The 21,726-nt window shown below is 42.5% G+C and overlaps 1 protein-coding gene across 1 annotated transcript; it reads left to right on the top strand.

The window, feature by feature from the left end:
• The first annotated feature begins 3,045 nt into the window (after nt 1-3,045).
• Nucleotides 3,046-20,842, top strand: EED (embryonic ectoderm development). Its single transcript, XM_034060011.1, has 12 exons — nt 3,046-3,193; nt 5,851-6,003; nt 10,963-11,055; nt 11,936-12,001; nt 13,197-13,322; nt 13,436-13,517; nt 15,045-15,136; nt 16,057-16,190; nt 17,503-17,608; nt 18,805-18,963; nt 19,379-19,452; nt 20,511-20,842. Exons 1-12 carry the CDS (start codon nt 3,065-3,067, stop codon nt 20,635-20,637), a joined length of 1,341 nt encoding a protein of 446 aa, XP_033915902.1. The 5' UTR covers nt 3,046-3,064; the 3' UTR covers nt 20,638-20,842.
• Nucleotides 20,843-21,726: the final 884 nt, after the last annotated feature.

Genomic DNA, 21,726 nt, shown 5'->3' with positions numbered 1-21,726 from the left:
CTGGGCAACAGGTTGATCTTCAAGGAGAATCTCCTGTAAGAAAAAGAGCAGTCTGTTCTGATGTGCAGAAAATCAAGCAAGTGTGGCAGGAGGCCAGTATGGATGTTCAAGGGACTCCCAGCTGAGCTCCAACAAGAAAAGGAAGTGTACAGCAAGTAGAAGCACAGATGGGCTGCCCAGGAGGAATACAGAGACATTGCTCGAGCACGCAGGGCTGGTGTTAGGAAAGCCAAAGCTCAGCTGGAGTTGAAACCAGACAGGGAGGTGAAGGTTAAGAGGAAAGGCTTCTACAGGTACAGATGCAGCTAAAGGAAGGCTGAGGAAAATACATGCCTGCTGCTCCATGGAGCAGATGACACAGTGACAAAGGACATGGGAAAAGCTGAGGTACTCAGTAGTCTCTTTGCCATGGTCTTCACTGATACAATCTGCCCTTAGGCCTCCTGGTTCCTCAACCTAGTAGCACTGTGCAGGACTGAAGCAGTACCCAGCCGAGCACTTAGGAAGCACTGAAGCCAAAGGGACATGCACAAGTGCACAAGGCCAGATAGGATGCAACTGGATGGAGGAGCTGGCCAAGCCCACTTTCCCTCATCTTTAAAAGGTTATGGTGATCTGAAGAGGCACTTGATAACTGGAGATGATTAAAGATTACACCTGTTTTCAAGGAGGGCAAGGAGAAAGATCCAGGGAATGACAGAGCAGTCTGCTTAACCTTAGGTCCTGGGAAGGTGGTGGAGCAAATCCTTCTGGAAGTCATGTCCAAGCACATGAAGACAGGTAATTGCCAGCATGCATTTACCAAGTCAAATTGATGTTTTGCTCATAGCAGCCTTCCAGTATCTAAAAGGGGCCTACAGGGATGCTGCAGAGGGACTCTTTGTCAGGGACTATGGTGACAGGACAAGGGGTGATGGGTTTAAACTAAAACAGGCTCAGTTCAGGTCAGACATAAGGAAGAAGTTCTTTACTGTGAGGATGCTGAGGTGCTGACACAGGTTGCCCAAAGAAGTGGTAAATGCTCCATCTCTGGCAGTGTTCAAGGCCAAGCTGGACAGAGCCTTGGGCAACATGGCCTGGTGTGAGGTGTCCCTGCCCATGGCAGGGGGTTGGAACAGGATGATCTTCGGGTCCTTTCCAACCCAAAACATTTGTGATTCTATGATTGTCACCAGATGAAGGAAATCCTCTAGCATCCAGAAGCTGGTAGAAGGCATCCACCAATCTGGCTCCGGAAAGTTGGTGATGGAGACAGAACTGGTTGACGCTGGGTGCGGGCATGAAGCCCAGGCTAGCTAAGGCTTTTGCTTTTTGTCTGTTCTGGGTGAGCCAAAGGAACACAGTGGACATGGACATGTCTCTGGCCATCTGGAGGGTGTGAGCTGGCAGCTGCAGAACGGAGGGGAGCTCTCTTCATTAGCTCAAGGGCATCAATGGGGAGAAGTTAGGAGCTCCAACCACTGAAAACTTGGTGCCTGCCCTTCTTTCAGCACATTTGATGTAGTCTTAACCAAGATGTCAAGCTTTAAAAACAAGCCTGTGTAATTCCCCACATTCATATCACAACCTCGCTCTTGCAGCACAGACCCAGGCAGAGTTTTTATTAATTGTAAGCTACAACCTTTTGCTACATATTATGCGATGCTTCACTGGAGCCTTCAGTTCTGCAGAGAGAGAAAAAGGACTTTTTATTGCTAAAACTGCTACAATACATGGACTGTTTTAAGTGTATCTCTTCTCCTTTATCTCAGCAGCTTGGGCGAGATTAAATTTTACATACACGGCATGGTTCTCTCTGTCAGTGCCCTCAAAGCTATAGCTTTTTAGGGCTGGAATGACTCCTGAGGGGAGAATAGGCTTGTTTCTGCCTCGAAGAGCAGATAAGGCACTGGGCTGTGGGCAGATTACTCTTCCCCTTTGGTAGTTTCTTTAATGCACTTAATTATGATGAATTTAGGACCTGTGGGTTCTGAAATAAGTAAATAAACCCCCTGGCAACTGCAGTTATTTCATTTAGAACTGTAGTAGGAACTTGCCAGGGAGTGCAGGAGCAGAGCGGAGACTTCTCCAGAAACCATTTTCACAGAATCACACAGGACCATTAGGGTTGGAAGGGCTGAACTGTAGGAGATCCTATAGTCCAACCCCCTGCCAACCAGGGGCACCCAGAGTGGGTTACCCAGGAACGTGTCCAGATGGGGTTTGAATGTCCCCAAAGAGGGAGACTCCACAACCCCTGAGCAGCCTGTTCCATTGCTCTGCCACCCTCAGCATAAAGTTCTTCCTCATGTTGAGGTGAAACTTGTGGTTTAGTTTATGGCTATTGCTCCTTGTGCCATCACAGGGCACCACTGAAGAATCTGGCACCCACCATTGATATATTTATACACATTACTGAGATCGCCCCTCAGTCTCCTCCAGACTAAATAGACTGAGCTCACCCAATCGTTCCTCATAAGAGACGTGTGCCAGACCCTTCATCATCCCTGTGGCCTCCACTGGACCCTCTCCAGTACCTCCTTGTCTTTCTTGTATGGAGACACCCAGGACTGGACACAGCACTGCAGATGTGGCCTCACCAGCATAGGGTTGAGGGGCAGCACCACCTCTCTCGCCCTCTGGCCACACTCCTCCTGAAGCAGACTAAAAGACTTCCGTAGATCAAGAGGAGAGCAAAACTAAAACCCCTTTAAGCACGAAAAACAGCAGGCAACCACCACGCGAATATGGATTGAGGGACCGTTAGCACCTGTGACGATGGGGACTGCTTGTTTCTGCCTCGGACGGCAAAAACAAAACACAAACAGCGATATAAAGTGCCATTAATGGGATGCATTGATAACCCTATGCAGCTAAAACCGGGTTAATTTAACTCCAGGGCCGGCTCCGTCCCCTCAGCGAGCGGCCCCTGAGGCTCCTCGGCGGGAAAGGCGCTTTTTCAGCAGTGTGGCAGCTCTCCCTTGCAATACTACCTAACCGGGCGCAGGGTTGCTTTACGGCAAGGCTTTTCCGACCTCCCCGTCCGCACTTTGCGGCTGCGTGGCGGTGTCGGGGGGCGGGGAAGATGTCTGAGCGGGGAGAAGCCCCGGCGGCTGTGGCAGCGGCGGGAGCGGGCGGGGAGATGCCGGCCAAGAAGCAGAAGCTGAGCAGCGACGAGAACAGCAACCCCGGGGACCTGTCCGGCGATGAGAACGTGAGGCCAGGCCGGGGGACCGGCGGATGGGGAGCGGGGGACGGGCGGTGAGACGGGAGCGGGGCCTCGCTGCCGGGGGCGGGCGGGAACGCTGAGGCGAGGAGTGTGTGGGGGGGGCGGCCCGGTGGGAGCCGCTGTGAGGAGAGTGGAGGGGGCGGCCGGTTCGGGTGTCCTGAGGGAAGCGGGTCTCGCATCCCGGGTGGGAGATGGGAGAAGGGAGAGAAGAGACGGGGGTGTCAGCCCGTCCGCCCCGTCTCTGTGTCCGCTGCGGCTCGGTGCCTGCCCCTCAAAGAGACGGGCGTTGTAGGGAGGGAGGCCCCGGTGGGAGAGGGACCCGTGTGAGTCTTGGAGGAGAAAGTCACTTTTCCTCCACGTGGGTGAGGGAGAATTTGAGGCCCGAACTCTAAGCGTGCTCTGTGTCCAAGTTCTCTTCAAGATGCCAGATTTGCAAACCCGCAAGGTTTTATATCTTTCCGGAAGTTTTATCTGTGTGTGTGTGTGTGTTCACTGTCACGTTGCAGCATAAGTTGATCTGTGAGGACTGAGGAGTAGGGTCGTGCTCGAGCTTCTGTCAGCAGAAGGCGGCAGCAGGGCATGAGGAGAGTAATCTCTTAAGTTTGGCTAAAATCTAGTGTTGGGAACAAAGGTAACATGATTGATACTGAATAACTTTATACTTGAACAGTAAGGTAGGGTATCTGGCAGTCATTTTATGTAGCTACCGGCGTGGGGATGATGTTTGTGTGTTAGCTTTGTGCAGTGTGGGTTTATTCTTTTATCCAGAATGTGAAGGATCTGGACCACATCCCGATGTCCTGTGGAAGTGCTGCTTGTGAGGGACAGGCAGGTTCAAGGTGTTCTGTGCCACTGCTCAGCAGCATTTGTGTATTAAGTGTAGTTTGGTGACAGAGGCATTCCGGTTTGCTTTGGTGCCTGTGTTAGGCTGTCAGTGACCATGGATGTGGGCTGTCTGGTTGTTGAAAGTGTGACCTGTCTCAGTGGTGAAAGGATTTCCTCTTCAAGGTTTGTTATTGGATTCCACTGCTCCTGAAAGGCAGGGATTCTATTTAGAAGTTGGCAGAATAATATTGATACGGAGAAGGGGTCTGTTTTGTTCCACAGGTTTCCTGGGTGCAAGTTTGTGATTATGTTGTAGTTGCATTGTAGCAGGTACCTGCTGTTCTTTTGTTGACAATATCTGACTAGTCCAGGGAAAACTTCAGTTTTCTGAAGCATTAGAACTCTAGCTAGCCCGTGCTCTTGGGAGATGAGGATTTGGCAAACTGACTTTTTTTAGGGTAAAGGAGAAGAAACTGGAAAATGTAAAACTTGTTCAACTTGGTTATATGTGTTAGGAGAGGGTTTGTTCTTTTAGGAGTGCATCGTGAAGGGAATGACTCCTTGTCTGGGTAGTTTGCTTACAGGCTTGTGTGTTGTATTGCCTCCTTTTTCTCTTCTCAGTGTCCTGATTTTCAGAGTTGTTGGTCAAACAAAGACCAGTGCACATCTACTTGCTTCTGTTGATATGATATGAAACTAGGACACAGAATAAATGTTTGATGTGAATTGGTGTATCAATGTTTAGAGCTGACCTTATTCCATATTCCTAGTGGAGTTCCTAATGCAGCTTCATGCTTAACCTCCAGTGACAGGCTGTTGTCTGCCTCTGCCTACCTTAGTTCAGATCCAGAAATCCCAAAGCCTTGGGATGAGTTGTTCCCCTTCCACTGCTCTGATGGGAATTGAACAGACTGCCTTGCCAGGATATAAATAAAGGTTGATTTTTAAGGTTTTTAAGTATTTTTAAGCTGAAGGTAATCCTGTGGAAGCACAAGGTTGCCAGTTACATTGCAGGTGAAGTTGAAGTGTGCTGTGGTGAGCGATGCAAGGAACAGAAAGGTCCTTTTGAGTAGTGCCCTGCAGTCACACTATGTGTGCAACTGAATTTTCTGTGAATTATCTAAAGCTGATCTAAAAGTGCTCAGCTGCTGGCTGGCTTGTTTTGCTCACCCCCTTCTCCCATCCTTACCTTAGGTCTGGCAGCTGATGGTTGGAGGCCAGTTGGATTAGTTACCTGGTCAGACAGCCAGCTAACTTCATTTTTGGCTTTGTGGCTTGTTTTTTTACCTTAGTTTTTAGTTGAAGCAAGTATCTGTAGGAAAGAGCAGGAGGGAGAGGTGGGACTTCCTCATCTAGTGGGCAGTGCTGACTTACTGCAGAACTGTGCTGTGCCTGATGCTGCTTGGGGTGTATAGAAGTGTTAAGTTAGATTCTTGTTATGGCAAAGCATAATGTTTTTACACAACCAACCTCTTCCTTCAGTACTCATTCCACCTACGTCAGAGCTGTTTTTTAGTGACCACTTCAACATTTTCTTAAACGCAACTACCAGTATTCTGATGAAACTTCACTAGATCACAGTTTATATCTCTCCCTCTGGGATTAGTCCTCATGTGACTTATGTTCTGTTTCTAGGGAGGAATGCTATGATGTTAGTAATAAATTTAAATATGTGAATCTAAATAACATCAAGTCCTAGGAGATCTTCTCTTCCTACAGAGAAGAGGAAGTGAAAAGGCCAAGTGCTGCAGTGAGTTGAATTTATACAGCAGTTAATGAAACCTTTATTACATTTTATATAACTTAAATATTTTCAGGATGATGCTGTTAGTATTGAAAGTGGTACTAACACCGAACGCCCCGATACACCAACAAACACTCCTAATGCACCCGGAAGGAAAAGCTGGGGAAAAGGAAAATGGAAATCAAAGAAGTGCAAATATTCCTTCAAATGTGTAAATAGCCTCAAGGTAGGTATGTGTAAGCTTCCTACCATCTCTGCGAGTGTGGGAATGCTGGCAGTAATGCTAATGTTGCCTGTGAGACAGTGCCAAGATAGGTATTTTGAGTATCTATATACAATTTTGTATATAGAAAAGCCACAAGGTTGTTTCTATTGTTTGGCAATCGTCATATAGTGCAATTTGATTAATTTATCATGAGTGTTGTGATTGTGCTTTCACCTCATCTAGGTCATATTTATCTTCCCACCTAATACCTGATGCTATAAAGGGATGTAGATTCACTGTCTTTACTCCCTGCTCTTGTATTTTAGGGTAGTATTGTTCTCTTCTGCACTAGTAACAGACTGTGATGGTTTGAATGGATTTTCTCTTTGATTCTTTTACACTGTCAGGATGTTGTTTTTTCGTTCCGAGGTCTTGTGTGGGATATTTATGTGGCAAAAGATGTAAATATGCTGTCTGACTTTAGTTTTACAAGATCTCTAAATAAAGAAAAGATTGTGTCTGGAACAATATGGGAGTTCTATTAAATTTTATATTTAGCTGACAAGAGGATGTGTGCAGCTCCAGAGTGGATAGTTTGTGCAGAATTGCTTTAAGAGGGTTTTGCTGTTCCCCCACAGTTGATTGTTGAGCTGTGCTGATGGAGCTGTGCCTGAACTTTGGCTTCAGGTTGCCTGGATGAAATGCTGGGGTAGCTGAGTGGGAGAGGATGAGAGCTTTGGAGCATGGAAACCTCCTAATGAGCTTTGTCCCTTCAGAAATTGGGATACGAAGTTATGCTGATGAAAGTATCTGGGAAACAAGTTAATCTTACCTTCTGTACTTCAAAAAAATACATTATCTGGAGCCCTTTCAGGGTGTAGGAGGACGGAAGTTCTTTCATTTTCACCTAAGTAGGCAGCTGCTTCTGTGACTGCATGAATCGCCCCCACAGATAATGCTTTTTGTGGGTGGCTTCAAGTCATACTTCAAACACAGTCAGGGGCCTTTCAGCACCCAAACATTCAACAAGTTCTGCTTTTTTGCTGAGCCTGTTCGTTTTCTGTCTGAAGACCAAATATCCAAAAACAGTTAGGACTTTTCAAGTACCTTCTAAGGAAACAGAACATTCCCTCACCCCAGCTTCCAAGCAGACCCCACTATAGGGTGACCCAAAAGACTGCCCTGTGAAGTTGAGCAATCCCTGACTTCTGTGGGTTTGGATCTGGGCCTGGGAACAGATTCTTGTGCAAGTGGAATCAAGCTGTGAGGGAGTAAATATAGTGTTCCAGCTAAGTGGGGTAGTTTATTTTCCCTGTTTCTCTTTGAACTGAAATTAATGCTCATAATAATAAATGTGCATGTTAATACAAAGCCTAGGTAGAGCCAAATTGGGTAACTCCTTTTCACTTCATGTTTGAGGAAGCCTCAGTTCTTTTCTTTTTTCCTTTTTGCTGCTTACTAATTTTGCAGGTACTGTGGAGATAAACTCTAAGGATTGAATGTTGTATATGGGGTCAGAAAGACTCTTTGGATATTGCATCATATATCCCATAGTTTCTATGTCTTTGAGTTATGCTGTAAAGTGCATGTACTGAAATTAATGCAGAGTCAACATGATTTAAAGACATGGAAATCAATTTTAATATTAAAATTTTTTAGAGATACAGAAATTATGTGGTTTTCCACTTTTCTGCTCTTGTTTTTCCCTTCTTATGTTGCTTTTACTTTTTTCCCTTGGGGAAACAAAGAAATATGGCCATTACCATCTGCTTTGAATGTTAAATGGTTATGATTCAGCTTGAAAAACTCAGTGCTTGCTAAATATGCTTTTTAAATACTACTGTGCAAGTTATTTTGGGTGAAATTTAAGCATCAGGAAAACAAGAATATAACATCGAAAATGACAGGAAATAAAAAGCTGCCTGTGTTTCTTTGCTTTTTGCAGCACAAAGTGCCTGTAAGGTGTACTGAGAAATCTTTGCTGTCTGTGGGCTGAATGGAAATGTAGTTTATAAATGAGCACATGCAGCCAAGAGCTGTACATCCTTATATACCTCCATGTATATTTTGGTCATAGATCTTTCACCAAAGAGCTGTGTCTGTTTTGCTTTGATGTATTCCCTTTAAAGCAACGCAGTTACCTGCCCTGTACTCTTGCTTAGGCTGTGGCTCAGTGGTTGTCAGCAGCCTGGTATTGTCTCTCAGCTTCTATTCACTGTCCCCTGAGCTGGGAGTCTGTAACCAAACACATGCAAGACTTTAGCTTGTTGATGTGTAAAGAAGAGGGAACTAACCCCACTGCCAGTAATGGCTTGCTTCCACTTCTGGGAACTGGAAATGCACATGTGGTCACTTGGTTCCCCACTGGCAGTGTGGGTGATAGTGTATTAAAATGTGTTTGTTTAGTCACAGGTGATTATTTTTTGTGTTGGCGTAGTATTTACTTCACTTGCCTTCTGTCTAAAAAACAGGTCTTGTCTTATTCTCTGAGCTGGCACTGGGGTGAGGAAGGACAGAACTAACCATTTATTATTTATATGGTTTTGTGACAATTGGAAGTCTATTTTCTCCTCTGCCTTCTTTTTCTGTGGTATCAAGAACCGGAGTACTTTGGCTTTTGTGCCCTTTATTCATACCAGGGTCAAGATGGCATTGCACAGTTCTGCTTTTGAACTAGTATCTGGGTCACTCTTCTGTCTGTACAAACCAGTGGTCAGATTTGTGTGACATGCTTCGCAGCTCAGGATGACCATAATGTGCAGTGCCTAAAATTGCAATGTTTAAAAACCTGTTTCAATGTTTAGCACCTGGGACAAGAATTAGAGCAGATGGGTGTTATCAAAGTAGCTATGTGCTGTCTTTGACCAGTAAGGATGATGGTAGTTTAAAGGAGGTGAGCACAACTTCCTCAGATACCCCAGTGACTCTGCAAGAGCCTCTGCCTGACTCCTTCAGCCATTAAACACCAAAACCCCCTTGGAGATATATGGTCAAGCTCCTGGAGGTTTTAGCACTCGACGTGAGGAATGTAGCGCCGAAGATGTCTTTAGACTACTTACGTTTGCCTTGCAGAGTAATCTTGCCAGGGAAATAGATTGTCTTTGAAAAAGCTTACTAAATACTTAAGGCATATACTCAAACATAGTAACAATAGGGACCTCAGTCTGGGTCCTACCTAGAAAATCACAAACTTATCACAGCTTGTGCTGGAAAAGTGTCCTGTCCTGAGGGGGAAAACATCTTCCTCTTCACTCTTCCCATTTCACTAAATATATCAGAAACAGTGCACGTGCCAGAGAACAAGGTTATTCCAGAAAAACAAGTGCAGAACCTGCTAATACATCTCTAAAAAAGCAGTAAGAATCTGTGCCTTGTACCTGTGTTGTCTTCATGCAGCATGTCCAAAGCCCTCAGTATTCATCAGAGTGAACTTTATCACTCAGAAATTCAAAACCAACGAATTCCTAGTGGAAGATATTTTACAGTATTCTGTATTTGACCTCTCAGCTGTTCTCTTCAAGAAAAACTTAAGTATACTCAAAAAATAAGCTTAGAAAGTAAAATTTATAACTTTATTAAACACTAAAAATCATGTGTGTAATTTTATGGCATACCGTTTTCCTTATTTTTCATCTCTAATTAAACTATAATGATTTCCAGATGCTCAGTACCTGCTTTTTCCTTCTGTCTTGGGGTCACTCATAAGCTTGCTACTTTTCCCTTTGCTAATAACCCATATCTCTCATCTCCTACAGCCATTAGTCTGTTCTTTCCCCATGTTCTGATAGGCAATACTTTGAGTTAAACTTTGAACAATTCTTTTTAGCCTGTATTCAGCTTTGAAAGTTGTTACCTCTCTGGTGTTTGCAGGATGGCCTTCATCTCTGACAGATATTCTCCCTTCTCTTTCTAGCCCTTCTGGCTATTTCTGTTCATAACAGATAATGCTTTTCTCAGTAAATAATGCTATTTTAAATTCTTCCAGACTTCCTAACTTTTCCTTAGAGTTGGACTCCTCCCCTATACCCCCCTCCTCAGATTCACTCTTTGGGTCTGGGCTAGTCCAGAGCTGCCAGGGCTGACATTCCTGGGGGTGTCTCTGAAGCACTGCCATTTGAAGGCTGTCGTGAGACACTTCCTTCCTGCCTGCACTGTCCCAGACAGTCCCCTGTGGGGAGGCACTTTAGTGAGCATTATTCTTACTGAAAACATCCTGTCAGGACAGGCCAAAATACTGTTATCAATTATTAACAAGCACCACCACATTCATCACAATTCATAAACATATCTGCTACTTTTTTCTCTATTAAACTGATGTAAGCTGTATAAAAATAAGATTTGGCATTTCTCTGATGTTTGTGAAGGCAATCTGAAAACACTTTGTAGACATGAACTTTGCAGCAGCATTGTGACATTCTGGAGAGAGTTCACTGTGTCTGTGACAGAGTTGCAAGACCTGTGTTGTAATAGTTAAATGTAGCCCTTCTTCACTCTTACACAGTCTTCTCTGTCTTTATGATTTTCCTCTGAAGTTGTAAATCTTTTGTGTGGAAGTAATTCAAACAGTATAAAATACATATAGATGTGGCCTCAGATGCAGAGGTTGCCTTGTTGAAAACTGCAAAACGAAGTAGAACTGCAAATATAGCTTGAGAATTCTGCCAGCTTCTGGCCGTAACAGCTTCTGAGATATAATAACAGTTTTTCACCCTTTTAAAAGCTTTCTGGGGGAAGAAAAGGAGGGGGTGTCAGAATATTCCTTTAACCTCCTTTAAGACAAGTTAAAATGTGATGTTACAAAACTGCTCCTTTTAACTCTTCTCTGTGTGAAATTATACTGGATGCGAACCCAGTAGTTTGAGGAGGAAAACATCCCAGTTAAACTGTTTTACTACCACAGCTGAATTTCACAGAAATAATACTAATATGGTGGCTCTTGTTTTATCTTTTTTGGTCTCTCATCTTACTTTACCTCTCCAGGAGGACCATGGGCAGCCTTTGTTTGGAGTCCAGTTTAACTGGCACAGTAAAGAAGGTGATCCTCTTGTCTTTGCTACCGTAGGCAGCAACAGAGTGAGTATAATCTCTTTTTAACCATCAGCTCTTCCACTTGGTTCTGCTTGCATGCTTTTTTCTCCAACCAATCCCTTTGCTTGTGGTTAGTATGGATGGAGGATGCTTCATAGAAAAGCAACATCTGGGAAAGTTGCATCCTCTGAATTGTTTCATGAAGTTGTGTGTTAGCTATTTGGGAATCAGCCTATGCAGTAAAGAAAAAAAATCCTTCAGGAATATAAACATGGGATAAGGAGACAAGAGACATAAATGCATCTTCTCGCTAAAATTACTTTTCACAGATGTTATTGTTTCCAGAGGGTCATATGGTCTAAAATGGGATGAGAAGTGTATGCAATGATGCCAGGCAGCTCAGTAGCTAAGTTAAGGTCCTGTGTGGAGTGAACTTAGTTTTTTTTCTGAACAAGGATTTATTCATTTCAGACTTGAAAATAACTCCTGAAGTGCATTCTATGCCAGTGTTACGTATGAATAAGCAAGCAGCCTTTCATTTCCAGGTTTGTTTCAACTGGCAGTCACCAAAAGTGCTAAAATAAGATGGAACAAGGTATCAGTGCTTCATTAAAAGACCAAGTCATGTTAGAGATGGCTGCAGTAGCTAATTTCAAAGAGAGTTTAATCATACTTAGACAGTTCAAATAACAGATTTGCACACCTGGGAAGAAGAACTAAGAAGGCCTGGAGTGGTGCTTTATTGTAACTGCCCTCAACATTTCTTTATCAAACTGTTTCCACCTGTTGGAAACAAATGGAAGATGGATGAGATTTAAGTCATAAAGGCACACTACCTGTTCCTATCAGCAGTCAGTGCACAAGTACTTTTCCTTTTAAAATGCCACAAGTAACCAGCAATCTCTCCACTTGTTTTTTCTTCCAGGTTACTTTATATGAGTGTCATTCCCAAGGAGAGATCCGTCTGTTGCAGTCCTACGTGGATGCTGATGTATCCTCTTAAAAAGCCACTTGTTTGCTTTCTCATTATCAAAAATGAAGAGGCTTTGTAGGAAAAAAGCATACAAAGGTTTTGTCTGTGATTTAATACTTTGCTCATGTGGCACATTCCTTATGTTAGGTCCAAGTGTTACGTCTTTCCCACATCCTACACTCTCTCCTATTAAAAACATATTAAAAACACACATTCATGGCCAGTGCTGTATTAAAATATTTGAAAACTGATTCTCCATCAGTTTAATCTTCCCAACACTAATATTTGTCTAATGTTTCACATTCACTGCTTTACAGTGGTCTCAGTTTCCCTGTCAATTGGAACTGGGTTTAAAGCCTAAGAATTAATGTTTTGTGCTCTGAAGTGGGAATAATTTGTGTTTTTCATTTGCAGTATACAAGCCAATAACTTTTGAACTCAAGTCTTGATTCATTATTCCCAATCATTGGCTGTTTTGGACAAACAGGTTGAAAAGAGGTGCCAAGAGAGAATTCTTTGTATGTTATGGAACAGAAGTGAAGCAACTGGCGTCTGTAGAACAGGCAGCGTTGCTTGTGTTTGCAGATGTAGAAATGAATCATAGAAACACAGAATGGTTTGGGGTGGAAAGGACCTTAAGATCATCCAGTTCCAATCCTCCTGCCACGGGCAGGGACATCTCACACTAGAAAATGTTGCTCAAGGCTCTGTCCAACCTGGCCTTTAACACTGCCAAGGATGGAGCATTTACCATTTCTTTGGGCAGTCCATTCCAGTGTGTCACCACACTTACAGTAAAGAACTTTTTCCTTATATCTAACCTGAACTTCCCCTGTTTCAGTTTAACCTCATCACCCTTTGTCTTGTCGCTACAATCCCTGATGAACAGTCCTTCTCCAGCATCCTTGTAGGCCCCCTTCAGATACTGGAAGCTGCTCTGAGGTCTCCACACAGCCTTCTCTTCTCCAGGCTGAACAGCCCCAACTTTCTCAGCCTGTCTTCATACTGGAGGTGCTCCAGTCCCCTGATCATCCTATTGGCCCTTCTCTGGACTTGTTCCAACAGTTCCGTGTCCTTATATGTGTCTATTACTGATTCCATCAGAGTCTCCTGAGCACTTGCACAAAATACCAACAAGTTTACTTAAAAGTCACATAAAAAAAAAAAAGAATCACCTGTTTCTTCTGTGTTCCTTAACATAAGAGTGTTGTAGGCAGATGAAAACTTCTATACCTGTGCATGGACATACGACAGCAATACAAGCCATCCTCTCCTGGCTGTGGCAGGCTCCAGGGGAATTATTAGGATAATTAATCCTATTACAATGCAGTGCATAAAGGTGAGTGCTCAGAACTTGAGATACAGCTTGTGTTTCAGTAAGGCATGAAATTCATGTCTTTATGTACATACGAGCATGAGGGGAAATGATAACATCTCTGAATTCTATCCCAGCACTACGTGGGCCATGGGAATGCAATCAATGAACTGAAATTCCATCCAAGAGATCCAAATCTCCTTTTATCTGTAAGCAAAGGTGAGGAAAAAACCCTCTTGTTTTTGTATAAGTCAGGATACTTTGGATTTTGGTCTTGAAAATGGCCACAACCTTGATTTTTTTTTTTATGACTGGCAAAGAACAAGTTTGCCTTAAAAGTTGAGAGCAAATTTTGTTCTTTTATGGCTGTATATTTTGCATGGATTAAATCCGTGGCCTGCAACAAGCATAACTCCACCTGTGGTGTAAAGAGATTGTGAACATGCTGGTTTTAGGAATGAAGAAACATCAACTTTGGGGTTGCACTTTACTTTCTACAGGGAGTTAAATGTTTGTCAGTTGTTGAATCCTGTTGCCATCTAGTGGGGAATCCTTAACGTCGCAGGCAGCATTTGCACTGTTTGTGGGGAAAACTTCCATTCTCCACGGCTTGAGAACAGCTCTGACTTCATTTGGGCTCTGTACAAAAAACCTATTAGTGAAGGGAGAAGTGAGTTTTTTTTGTATGGTGCCTTATGGGCTTGTTCAGAACGTCTAACCAGTTGACTGTTTTGTTAAGTATGGGAATACTTGTTCTGCTGCAGGAGCAAGCCTTCAGGTGTGCTTGAGTTGGAACCTTCACATCAGGGGACTTTAGACTTTAGCATATTTAGGTGATGAATCTACATGAGAATAAGAGTTGCAACCTCTCTGATTCTTGCAGCTGTCAAGTTTTTACTGTGGTTCTGTAAAGCTGAATTTCTTGAGCTCTGTATATTTTTTAGGTTATTTTAATCATATCTTGCTATCAGCCATAATACCACAGGTTTTAAGGTGCAACCTCTGGACTAGGTGCTATGTCTGAGAAGGCGGCAGAGTACTGGGATCTCAGAATTGCTTGGCTGAGAGATGTGTAGAAAAAGAGGAAAGCTTTTGGGACTGTGTGGCTTTCCAGTTGGCGCTGCTCTGATTCAGTGCAGTGGGGTTGTGGAATCCAAAAGGGAGATATGCTAGAGCTTCCCATTTCCAAATGAGAAATACAGTAGAAGTTCTTCATTAGATATTGTTAAAACTTTCTTTTAACAAGTGGATTAGTCTGATTGACTTTGGAATACATATTGTTTCTAGAAAGAGTTCTTCCCATCAATACAGGCTGTCGTTCAGAAAGAGTAATATTGTAAAGGTTGACAAATGGAAAAATCAAAACATCTCTGTAAGAATTGCTGAAAGGAATTCCATCATTTTTTGATACATAAGAGTGTTTCTGAGATCAGAATAAAACCATGTATGTCTAAGATCAGACTCTGCTTTTTGGATGATCTGAAAATCCAAGTCTCTTTCTGCTAGAAGCTGTCCCCAGGGATGGGGCAGGTGGTCAGATTTTCTTCACTACAGCATTACTTTTAACAACAGTTTAGTTGTAACAGCAATTTTAGTTAATGTAGTCCTATGATTTCTACCAAGTGAAGAATTAAGTGCCTTCTTGACGTTATGTGAACCCCTGTTATTGAAAGTGGTTTAAGCTGAAATATATTATTCACATGTACCTATAAAAAAGCAGCATGTAATTTTATTTGTTCTTTATAGATCATGCATTGAGACTGTGGAACATCCAGACAGACACGCTGGTTGCAATATTTGGAGGAGTAGAAGGGCACAGGGATGAGGTGTTAAGTGCAGTAAGTGGAAGACTATGGGGCAGTGATTTAGATTTACAAAGGGTAGTAAGCCTACAGTATGCAACTTTTTATCCTCTTGTGCACTGGTTTGATATTATACCTACTTAAAACCCCCTGAAGTGCATGAATATTATTTTAAGGGGATAGAGAAGTTTAAATCTAAGGTGATTTGCTTGATTTGGCTACCTCTCAATACACAGGACAAGTTGTTCACTTTGTATGTCTCACTAGTTCCCTTGCAGTGCAGCCTAGAAATAGACAAAATAGAGCTTAGTGGGGCTAGAAAGAGTAAAGTTTTCATCATGGTCCCACTTTTGAAGTTCTTGAGGTGTTATCAAAGCAGCATCAGCAAATAAACCTTGAGAGATACTGTAGTGAAGGGAAGAAATTACTTTAGGTGAGTTATGCTGCTTTTCAGTGGCTGTGAACAGGCACTGGTACCCAGCATGTACCAGCTAGAATAGTTGACTTCTAATACCCTTCCCTTAAGAACTGTTTCCATTCCTGTTATGTGACCTGAAAGGTGAGGGATGTATCTGTATGGAACCTTGACACTGTATTACCCAGTTGTGGTTCTAAGTAGTGTCATCACTCATGCCATAGCCCTGGGATTCTGTCGAAGTTGCTTCATAAACTAAAACTTGGGGAATTCACTGAGGGGGGAGAACTAGGTTTAGATTCATTGTTCATCGGTGCTGTTGTATATACTCTTTCTTGAGAGAGAGTAAATACAGTTATTAAATACTTCGCTTCTTTGCAGTGAGCAGGATTATGTTATTAGTAGTTTTCTATTGGAAATAGGCAGTTTTATTGCATTCTCTACACAGAAAATGCTGCTTTGATGGAAATGATGGAATAAAATGTGAGTTAATAGAATACAGCTTAGGCTGGGGGTGCTCAAAAGTCTTTTATACACACAGGATTATGATCTTCTTGGTGAGAAAATCATGTCCTGTGGGATGGATCACTCTCTCAAACTCTGGAGAATTAATTCCAAGAGAATGATAAATGCCATCAAAGAGTCTTATGAATACAACCCAAATAAAACCAACAGGTATGTAGTCTTCATCATTTTGGCTGGCTTTGCAAAACACAAATACTGTCATAGAATCGTAGAATGATTTGGGTTGGAAAGGACCTTAAATCACCAATTCCAACCCCCTGCCATGGGCAAGGACACCTCACACTAGACCATGGCGCACAAGGCTCTGTCCAACTTGGCCTTGAATACTGCCAGGGATGGAGCATTTGCCACTTCTCTTGGCACCCTCTGCCAGTACCTCACCACCCTCGCAGTAAAGAGCTTCTTCCTTATATCCAGCCTGAACTTTCCCTGTTTAACTTTAAACATCAATGGCCCAGGTTAATTCCTACCCAAACTAGGATATCTTGGGGATAGTGAGTGACCTGGGTATTGTGCTGGGTACTGAAGCTCTCCAGAATGTGTCTTGTTGATGTTTGCCTCAGTAGAATTTTATTCATTTAAAAGTCCTGAGCCTTTTGTTTTATCTTAATTGTTTCTTATCTGCTTGGCTAGAAAATGTCTGAAATTATCATTTTTAGAGCTTGTATTTCATTGTGTTTCCAGATATTAGTGGCTTTTCTTCCTCTCACCGCAAAGTTTCTAGGAGGGGAGCAGATCTGTGTAATTAAGTGTAGCCAAGAGTTTTATATTGAGTAGTTTATACTGGTTATTGTATTTGTTATTTGACAAACTGTTTTACATAATAATAACCTTAATTTTCATCATTCTCTGATCTGACCATGGGTATGAGTAAATTGTCGAATAAGAGACATGATGGATAAATCCTCCTTTACAAAGCTCCTCAACTTCTTAATCTTAACTTCCAGTTATAAACCACTGAGAGAACTGAAGAGTCTAAACCACACTGAACATGTTCAGCAGTGAGACTAGCTGTGAAAATACTCTGGCTTTTTTTGGTAATGTTACCAAATATTAAATGATGCCTTTGTAGCGTATTCTTCTTTTTAATAGTGTGGATTTCTATTTGACAATTCTATTTGACAATTTAGGTGGTGCAGAAACAGCATCAAGTAAAGTGAGCTTTAGTTCTTGAAGTATTTGGCAACAGGAGCTGTATTCAGCATCAGAAGGAGTGGTCTCTGCGCTGTCTCTGCACAGTCTTGTACATGGGAAATCAGTTGTTTCATCAGGAAAGAGGATGAAAATGGGGATTGTTCTTATTATTAATAAAAAAGAAAGCATACAGAATCTACTTTGTTATAAAACTGTTAAAAAAGACAGGATTGTCCTTTTATCATGGAGGTAGCTTAAAACTGGCTGTTAAAAATAAGACTTGTGCTTTTGTGTTTCTCTGAACCTCACTTGGCAATTCTCTCCATAGGCCTTTTATTTCCCAGAAAATTCACTTTCCTGACTTTTCTACCAGAGACATACATAGAAACTATGTTGACTGTGTACGATGGTTGGGAGATCTAATTCTTTCCAAGGTAATGTTGGAGCTTTTAAAGCCACATTACTCTTATTTGCTTGTTTTGAGGATCTTAATGGAAGTTTTACTAGCATTTGGGTCTTAGGTTAAATTACTCTGTCGACTGACACAGCCCACTACATAAAACCAGCTATCAGGGTATGTGGATAAGCAACTTGTACTTAAAAAGTAAAATTACTACTGTAATTACAACTGTACCCCTGCTAAAACTACAAGGGTATCAGCTAACCAGAATCTGCATGGAACCTATATAGGCACTAATGATGGATCCTGCTGCTAGAGGGAGAAATTAGGATTCCCATGGTGGACTAACTTTGATTAATGTATTGAATCCATTAGTAACATTGGCTTGCAGATATTAAACTAGGTGGTCCAACTGCCTTGTTGCCAGAAATTGGAGCATGCATGGTAAAGGGATTGGGTAGAATAGCCTCAAACCAAGCCTCAAACACACATGACAGTGTTTTTGAGCACATCTGGTTGACACCATCTGAAGCAGGGGAGGGGGGCTCCTGCATTCCAGTTGTCTGGCAAAGCTGGGAAGGCAGCAGGCTCCTGATGATGGACAGTGATTTCTGTTGGTGTTGTGGCTGTGATAGAGGGGATATTTCATAGAATCATAGAATACTTAGGGTTGGAAAGGACCTTAAGATCATCCAGTTCCAACCCCCCTGCCATGGGTAGGGACACCTCACTCTAAACCATGTCACCCAAGGCTTCATCCAACCTGACCTTGAACATTGCCAGGGATGGAGCATCCACAACCTCCCTGGGCAACCCATTCCAGTGCCTCGCCACCCTAACAGTAAAGAATTTCTTCCTTATATCCAATCTAACTTCCCCTGTTTAAGTTTTAAATCATTATCCCTTGTCCTATCACAACAGTCCCTAATGAAGAGTCCCTCCCCAGCATTCCTATAGGCCCCCTTCAGGCCTTCTCTTCTCCAGTCTGAACAGCCCCAACTTTCTCAGCCTATCTTCATACAGGAGGTGCTCCAGCCCCTGATCATCCTCTTGGCTTCCTCTGGACTTGTTCCAAGAGTTCTATGTCCTTTTTATGTCCTTTTTATTTTCACTTGTTCTTTTTTTAATGTCATTGGGGAAGCTGTGAAATTAAATGTTTGGTTATAATCAGACTGAATATGCAGTATAAATTATATTGGTGATTTTTTTCCCTCCATTGTTTCACCTCAGTCTTGTGAAAATGCCATTGTGTGCTGGAAACCTGGCAAAATGGAAGATGATATAGATAAAATCAAGCCCAGTGAGTCAAACGTGACCATACTTGGGAGATTTGATTACAGCCAGTGTGATATATGGTACATGAGGTTTTCAATGGATTTCTGGCAAAAGGTATGTGTCAGCTTTGACTTTGTTGCTTTTGAAGTGTCAAGCTTTTCATGTTTATGGGCATGGGAAAATGTTCATGTGAGGTTTTGGAAGCAGATTGGCTGCTGTGGAATTGGAGGAGCTCCAGGGTTTTCAATCTGGGTTCTTCCTGGTGGAAAAAGCTTCACTGAATGAATACTGATTTTCCACCAAGGGGATGTTCACTGATGCCTTCTTCCCCCATCTGCACAGGTGGATAATAAAATGGAAAAAAAATTATATAGCAAATTGTATAGCCCTTCTCACCCCTCCCGCAACCTCATGAAGTCCTTCATGTCCATGTCTCACAGTTTAGGAGCTCTAGAGCCTTTATAAAATTCTTACTTTATTATTTGAGGTAGTATCTTAAACCTTCAGTTTCCTTTCCTTTCTTTTACAGATGCTTGCTCTGGGCAATCAGGTTGGCAAACTTTACGTGTGGGATTTAGAAATAGAGGATCCTCATAAAGCCAAGTGAGTACTTACTTTTTATTTCACCTTTGTTAACACAGGGAGTTGGGACTTTTCCCTTTTTCCTTTACTGGTAACTACAGAAGTTGTGCAACAGAACTTGTAGCTTCCCATTTGAGCTACCAGGAAAATAAATAGCCCCTGAAGGTTAACATCTATCATTTTATACTCATATATTGTCTATAATACAGTGGTGCCAAGAGGTCCCAGTCAGATCCTGCTGGCTGCCACATGTAGATATAGTAGAAGACAATTTGTTTCTCAAAGAGTTTGCAAACTAATTAGGTGGATAATTTACGAAGTGATTAAGAGAAGATGCACTGGGTGTGTGTAGCACATCACAAAGGAGGAATAGGTGAGAGGACTGGAGTAATGAGAGTGCAAAGGTATCTCTGAGCATAGCGTGGCTTTCCAGTTCCTCACCTGTGTGGCCAGGCAGTTTTACAACAGGTCTTTATACATTTATACATTTATACATAGGGATGCCTCACACTAGACCATGAATAAGCACACTAGAGTATATATAAGAATAGAGATGCAAAAAACCCCAAAACTCAAAAACCATTATGTGTATAAAATGCATATATACTATGTATATAAATAATATATCCATTATTTGTGTATATACTGAATTATATATATACTTGTGGTTTTATATATATAATATATAGAAATGTGTGTGTCTGTATATATATATACACACATATATGTAGACACATAAATATATGAAGTTCCCAAAAATGCTGCAGTCTTTAATCACCTAATTACATACAATATTTTATCCTTAACCACTGGGAAAGAACACTGATTCTGAAACCCTAAATAATGTGATGAAACAACCTCTCAGTCAGTGCTTCAGTATGAAATGGCTGTGGGTGAACAGGAAATTACTGCGTTCCCACATCCACATTTAGAGCACAGAATACACCATGAAGGGCATAATCCTGTTCCCGTCAGTTCCTCTTAGCTCACAAAAAGAAGAGGCTGGAGAATGAGCACTCTAAGTGTAACACCAAGAACAGATTTAACATTGCAGCTGAATGACTTTCTTTTACTTCTAGGTGTACAACTCTTACTCATCCGAAATGTGTCGCTGCCATTCGACAAACCAGTTTTAGCAGGGACAGCAGTATCCTTATAGCAGTGTGTGACGATGCCAGTATCTGGCGCTGGGACAGGCTAAGATAAATGTACTTTTTCTTAACTCAAAGTAGAAAATCTATTTTCAAATTCTAATACAGTCAGTTAAGTCGCTTCGTGCAGTAGGTGCGTTTAGTGTAGACTTCCTCGGAGGTTCGGCAGGCTGGAGCTGACCTTAGTGATGTTTACATTCCGTGTATTGTCCTGCTTGGAATTGCTGCTTTTAATAAAAAGAAGTATTTTTGTAAAGTTTTCTGAATTGTCCATTTTAATTATTTCCCACAGTGAGTTTTGGTTTCCAGGCTGTGAAAGTGCTTTGCACAGCATACAGAAATATATGGGAACTTGCTAGAAATTTGGGGGTTGTGCGTGTGCTTGTAGCTGTATTTGGGGCTTTTTGACTGGAAAGCTAATAAAATTGTTGAATATTAGCCAGGAACCATGCAAAATAAATACTACTCTTAGGAATATAGTATAAATATATGCTAAGTTGCTGCTAAAAATATTTTGAACTCATTCTTCAAATGGATTGCACATTTAAATGAGTCTTAGAATCATGGTTTGGGTTAACGGGACCTTAAAGCTCATCCAATTCCAACACCCTGCCATGGGCAGGGACACCTTCCATTACAGCAGCTTGCTCCAAGCCTCTGTGTCCAACCTGGCCTTGAACACTGCCAGCGATGGGGCAGCCACAGCTTCTCTGGGCACCCTGTGCCAGCGCCTCAGCACCCTCACAGGGAAGAACTTACGCATAAGAGCTCAGCTCAGTCTCCCCTCTGGCAGGTTAAAGCCATTCCCCTTGTCCTGTCCCTACACACCCTTGTCCAAAGCCCCTCTCCAAATTTCTTGTAGCTCCTTTAGGCACTGGAGCTGCTCTAAGATTCTCTGGAGCCTCCTCTTTTCCAGGCTGAACCAGCCCAGCTCTCTCAGCCCATCTTCAGGAAGTACCTGCAGAGCTGAACATGATCAGCTGAAGACAGACATGAGACTGGAGACAGGTTTTAACCTCCAGTGCTGCATCTATAGCACTGCTGGTGCAGTATCCCTGTACCTAATAGTTATTTCTGTGGGAACTGTGGGTTGGCAGTGTCTGGAAGACTGTGGTGGTGGGGATGTGGTTGGGGGAACCCTCCA

Source organism: Melopsittacus undulatus, chromosome 2 (genome assembly GCF_012275295.1).
Source record: "Melopsittacus undulatus isolate bMelUnd1 chromosome 2, bMelUnd1.mat.Z, whole genome shotgun sequence".
NCBI lineage: Eukaryota > Metazoa > Chordata > Aves > Psittaciformes > Psittaculidae > Melopsittacus > Melopsittacus undulatus.
This window is presented reverse-complemented; position numbering and strand designations above follow the sequence as displayed.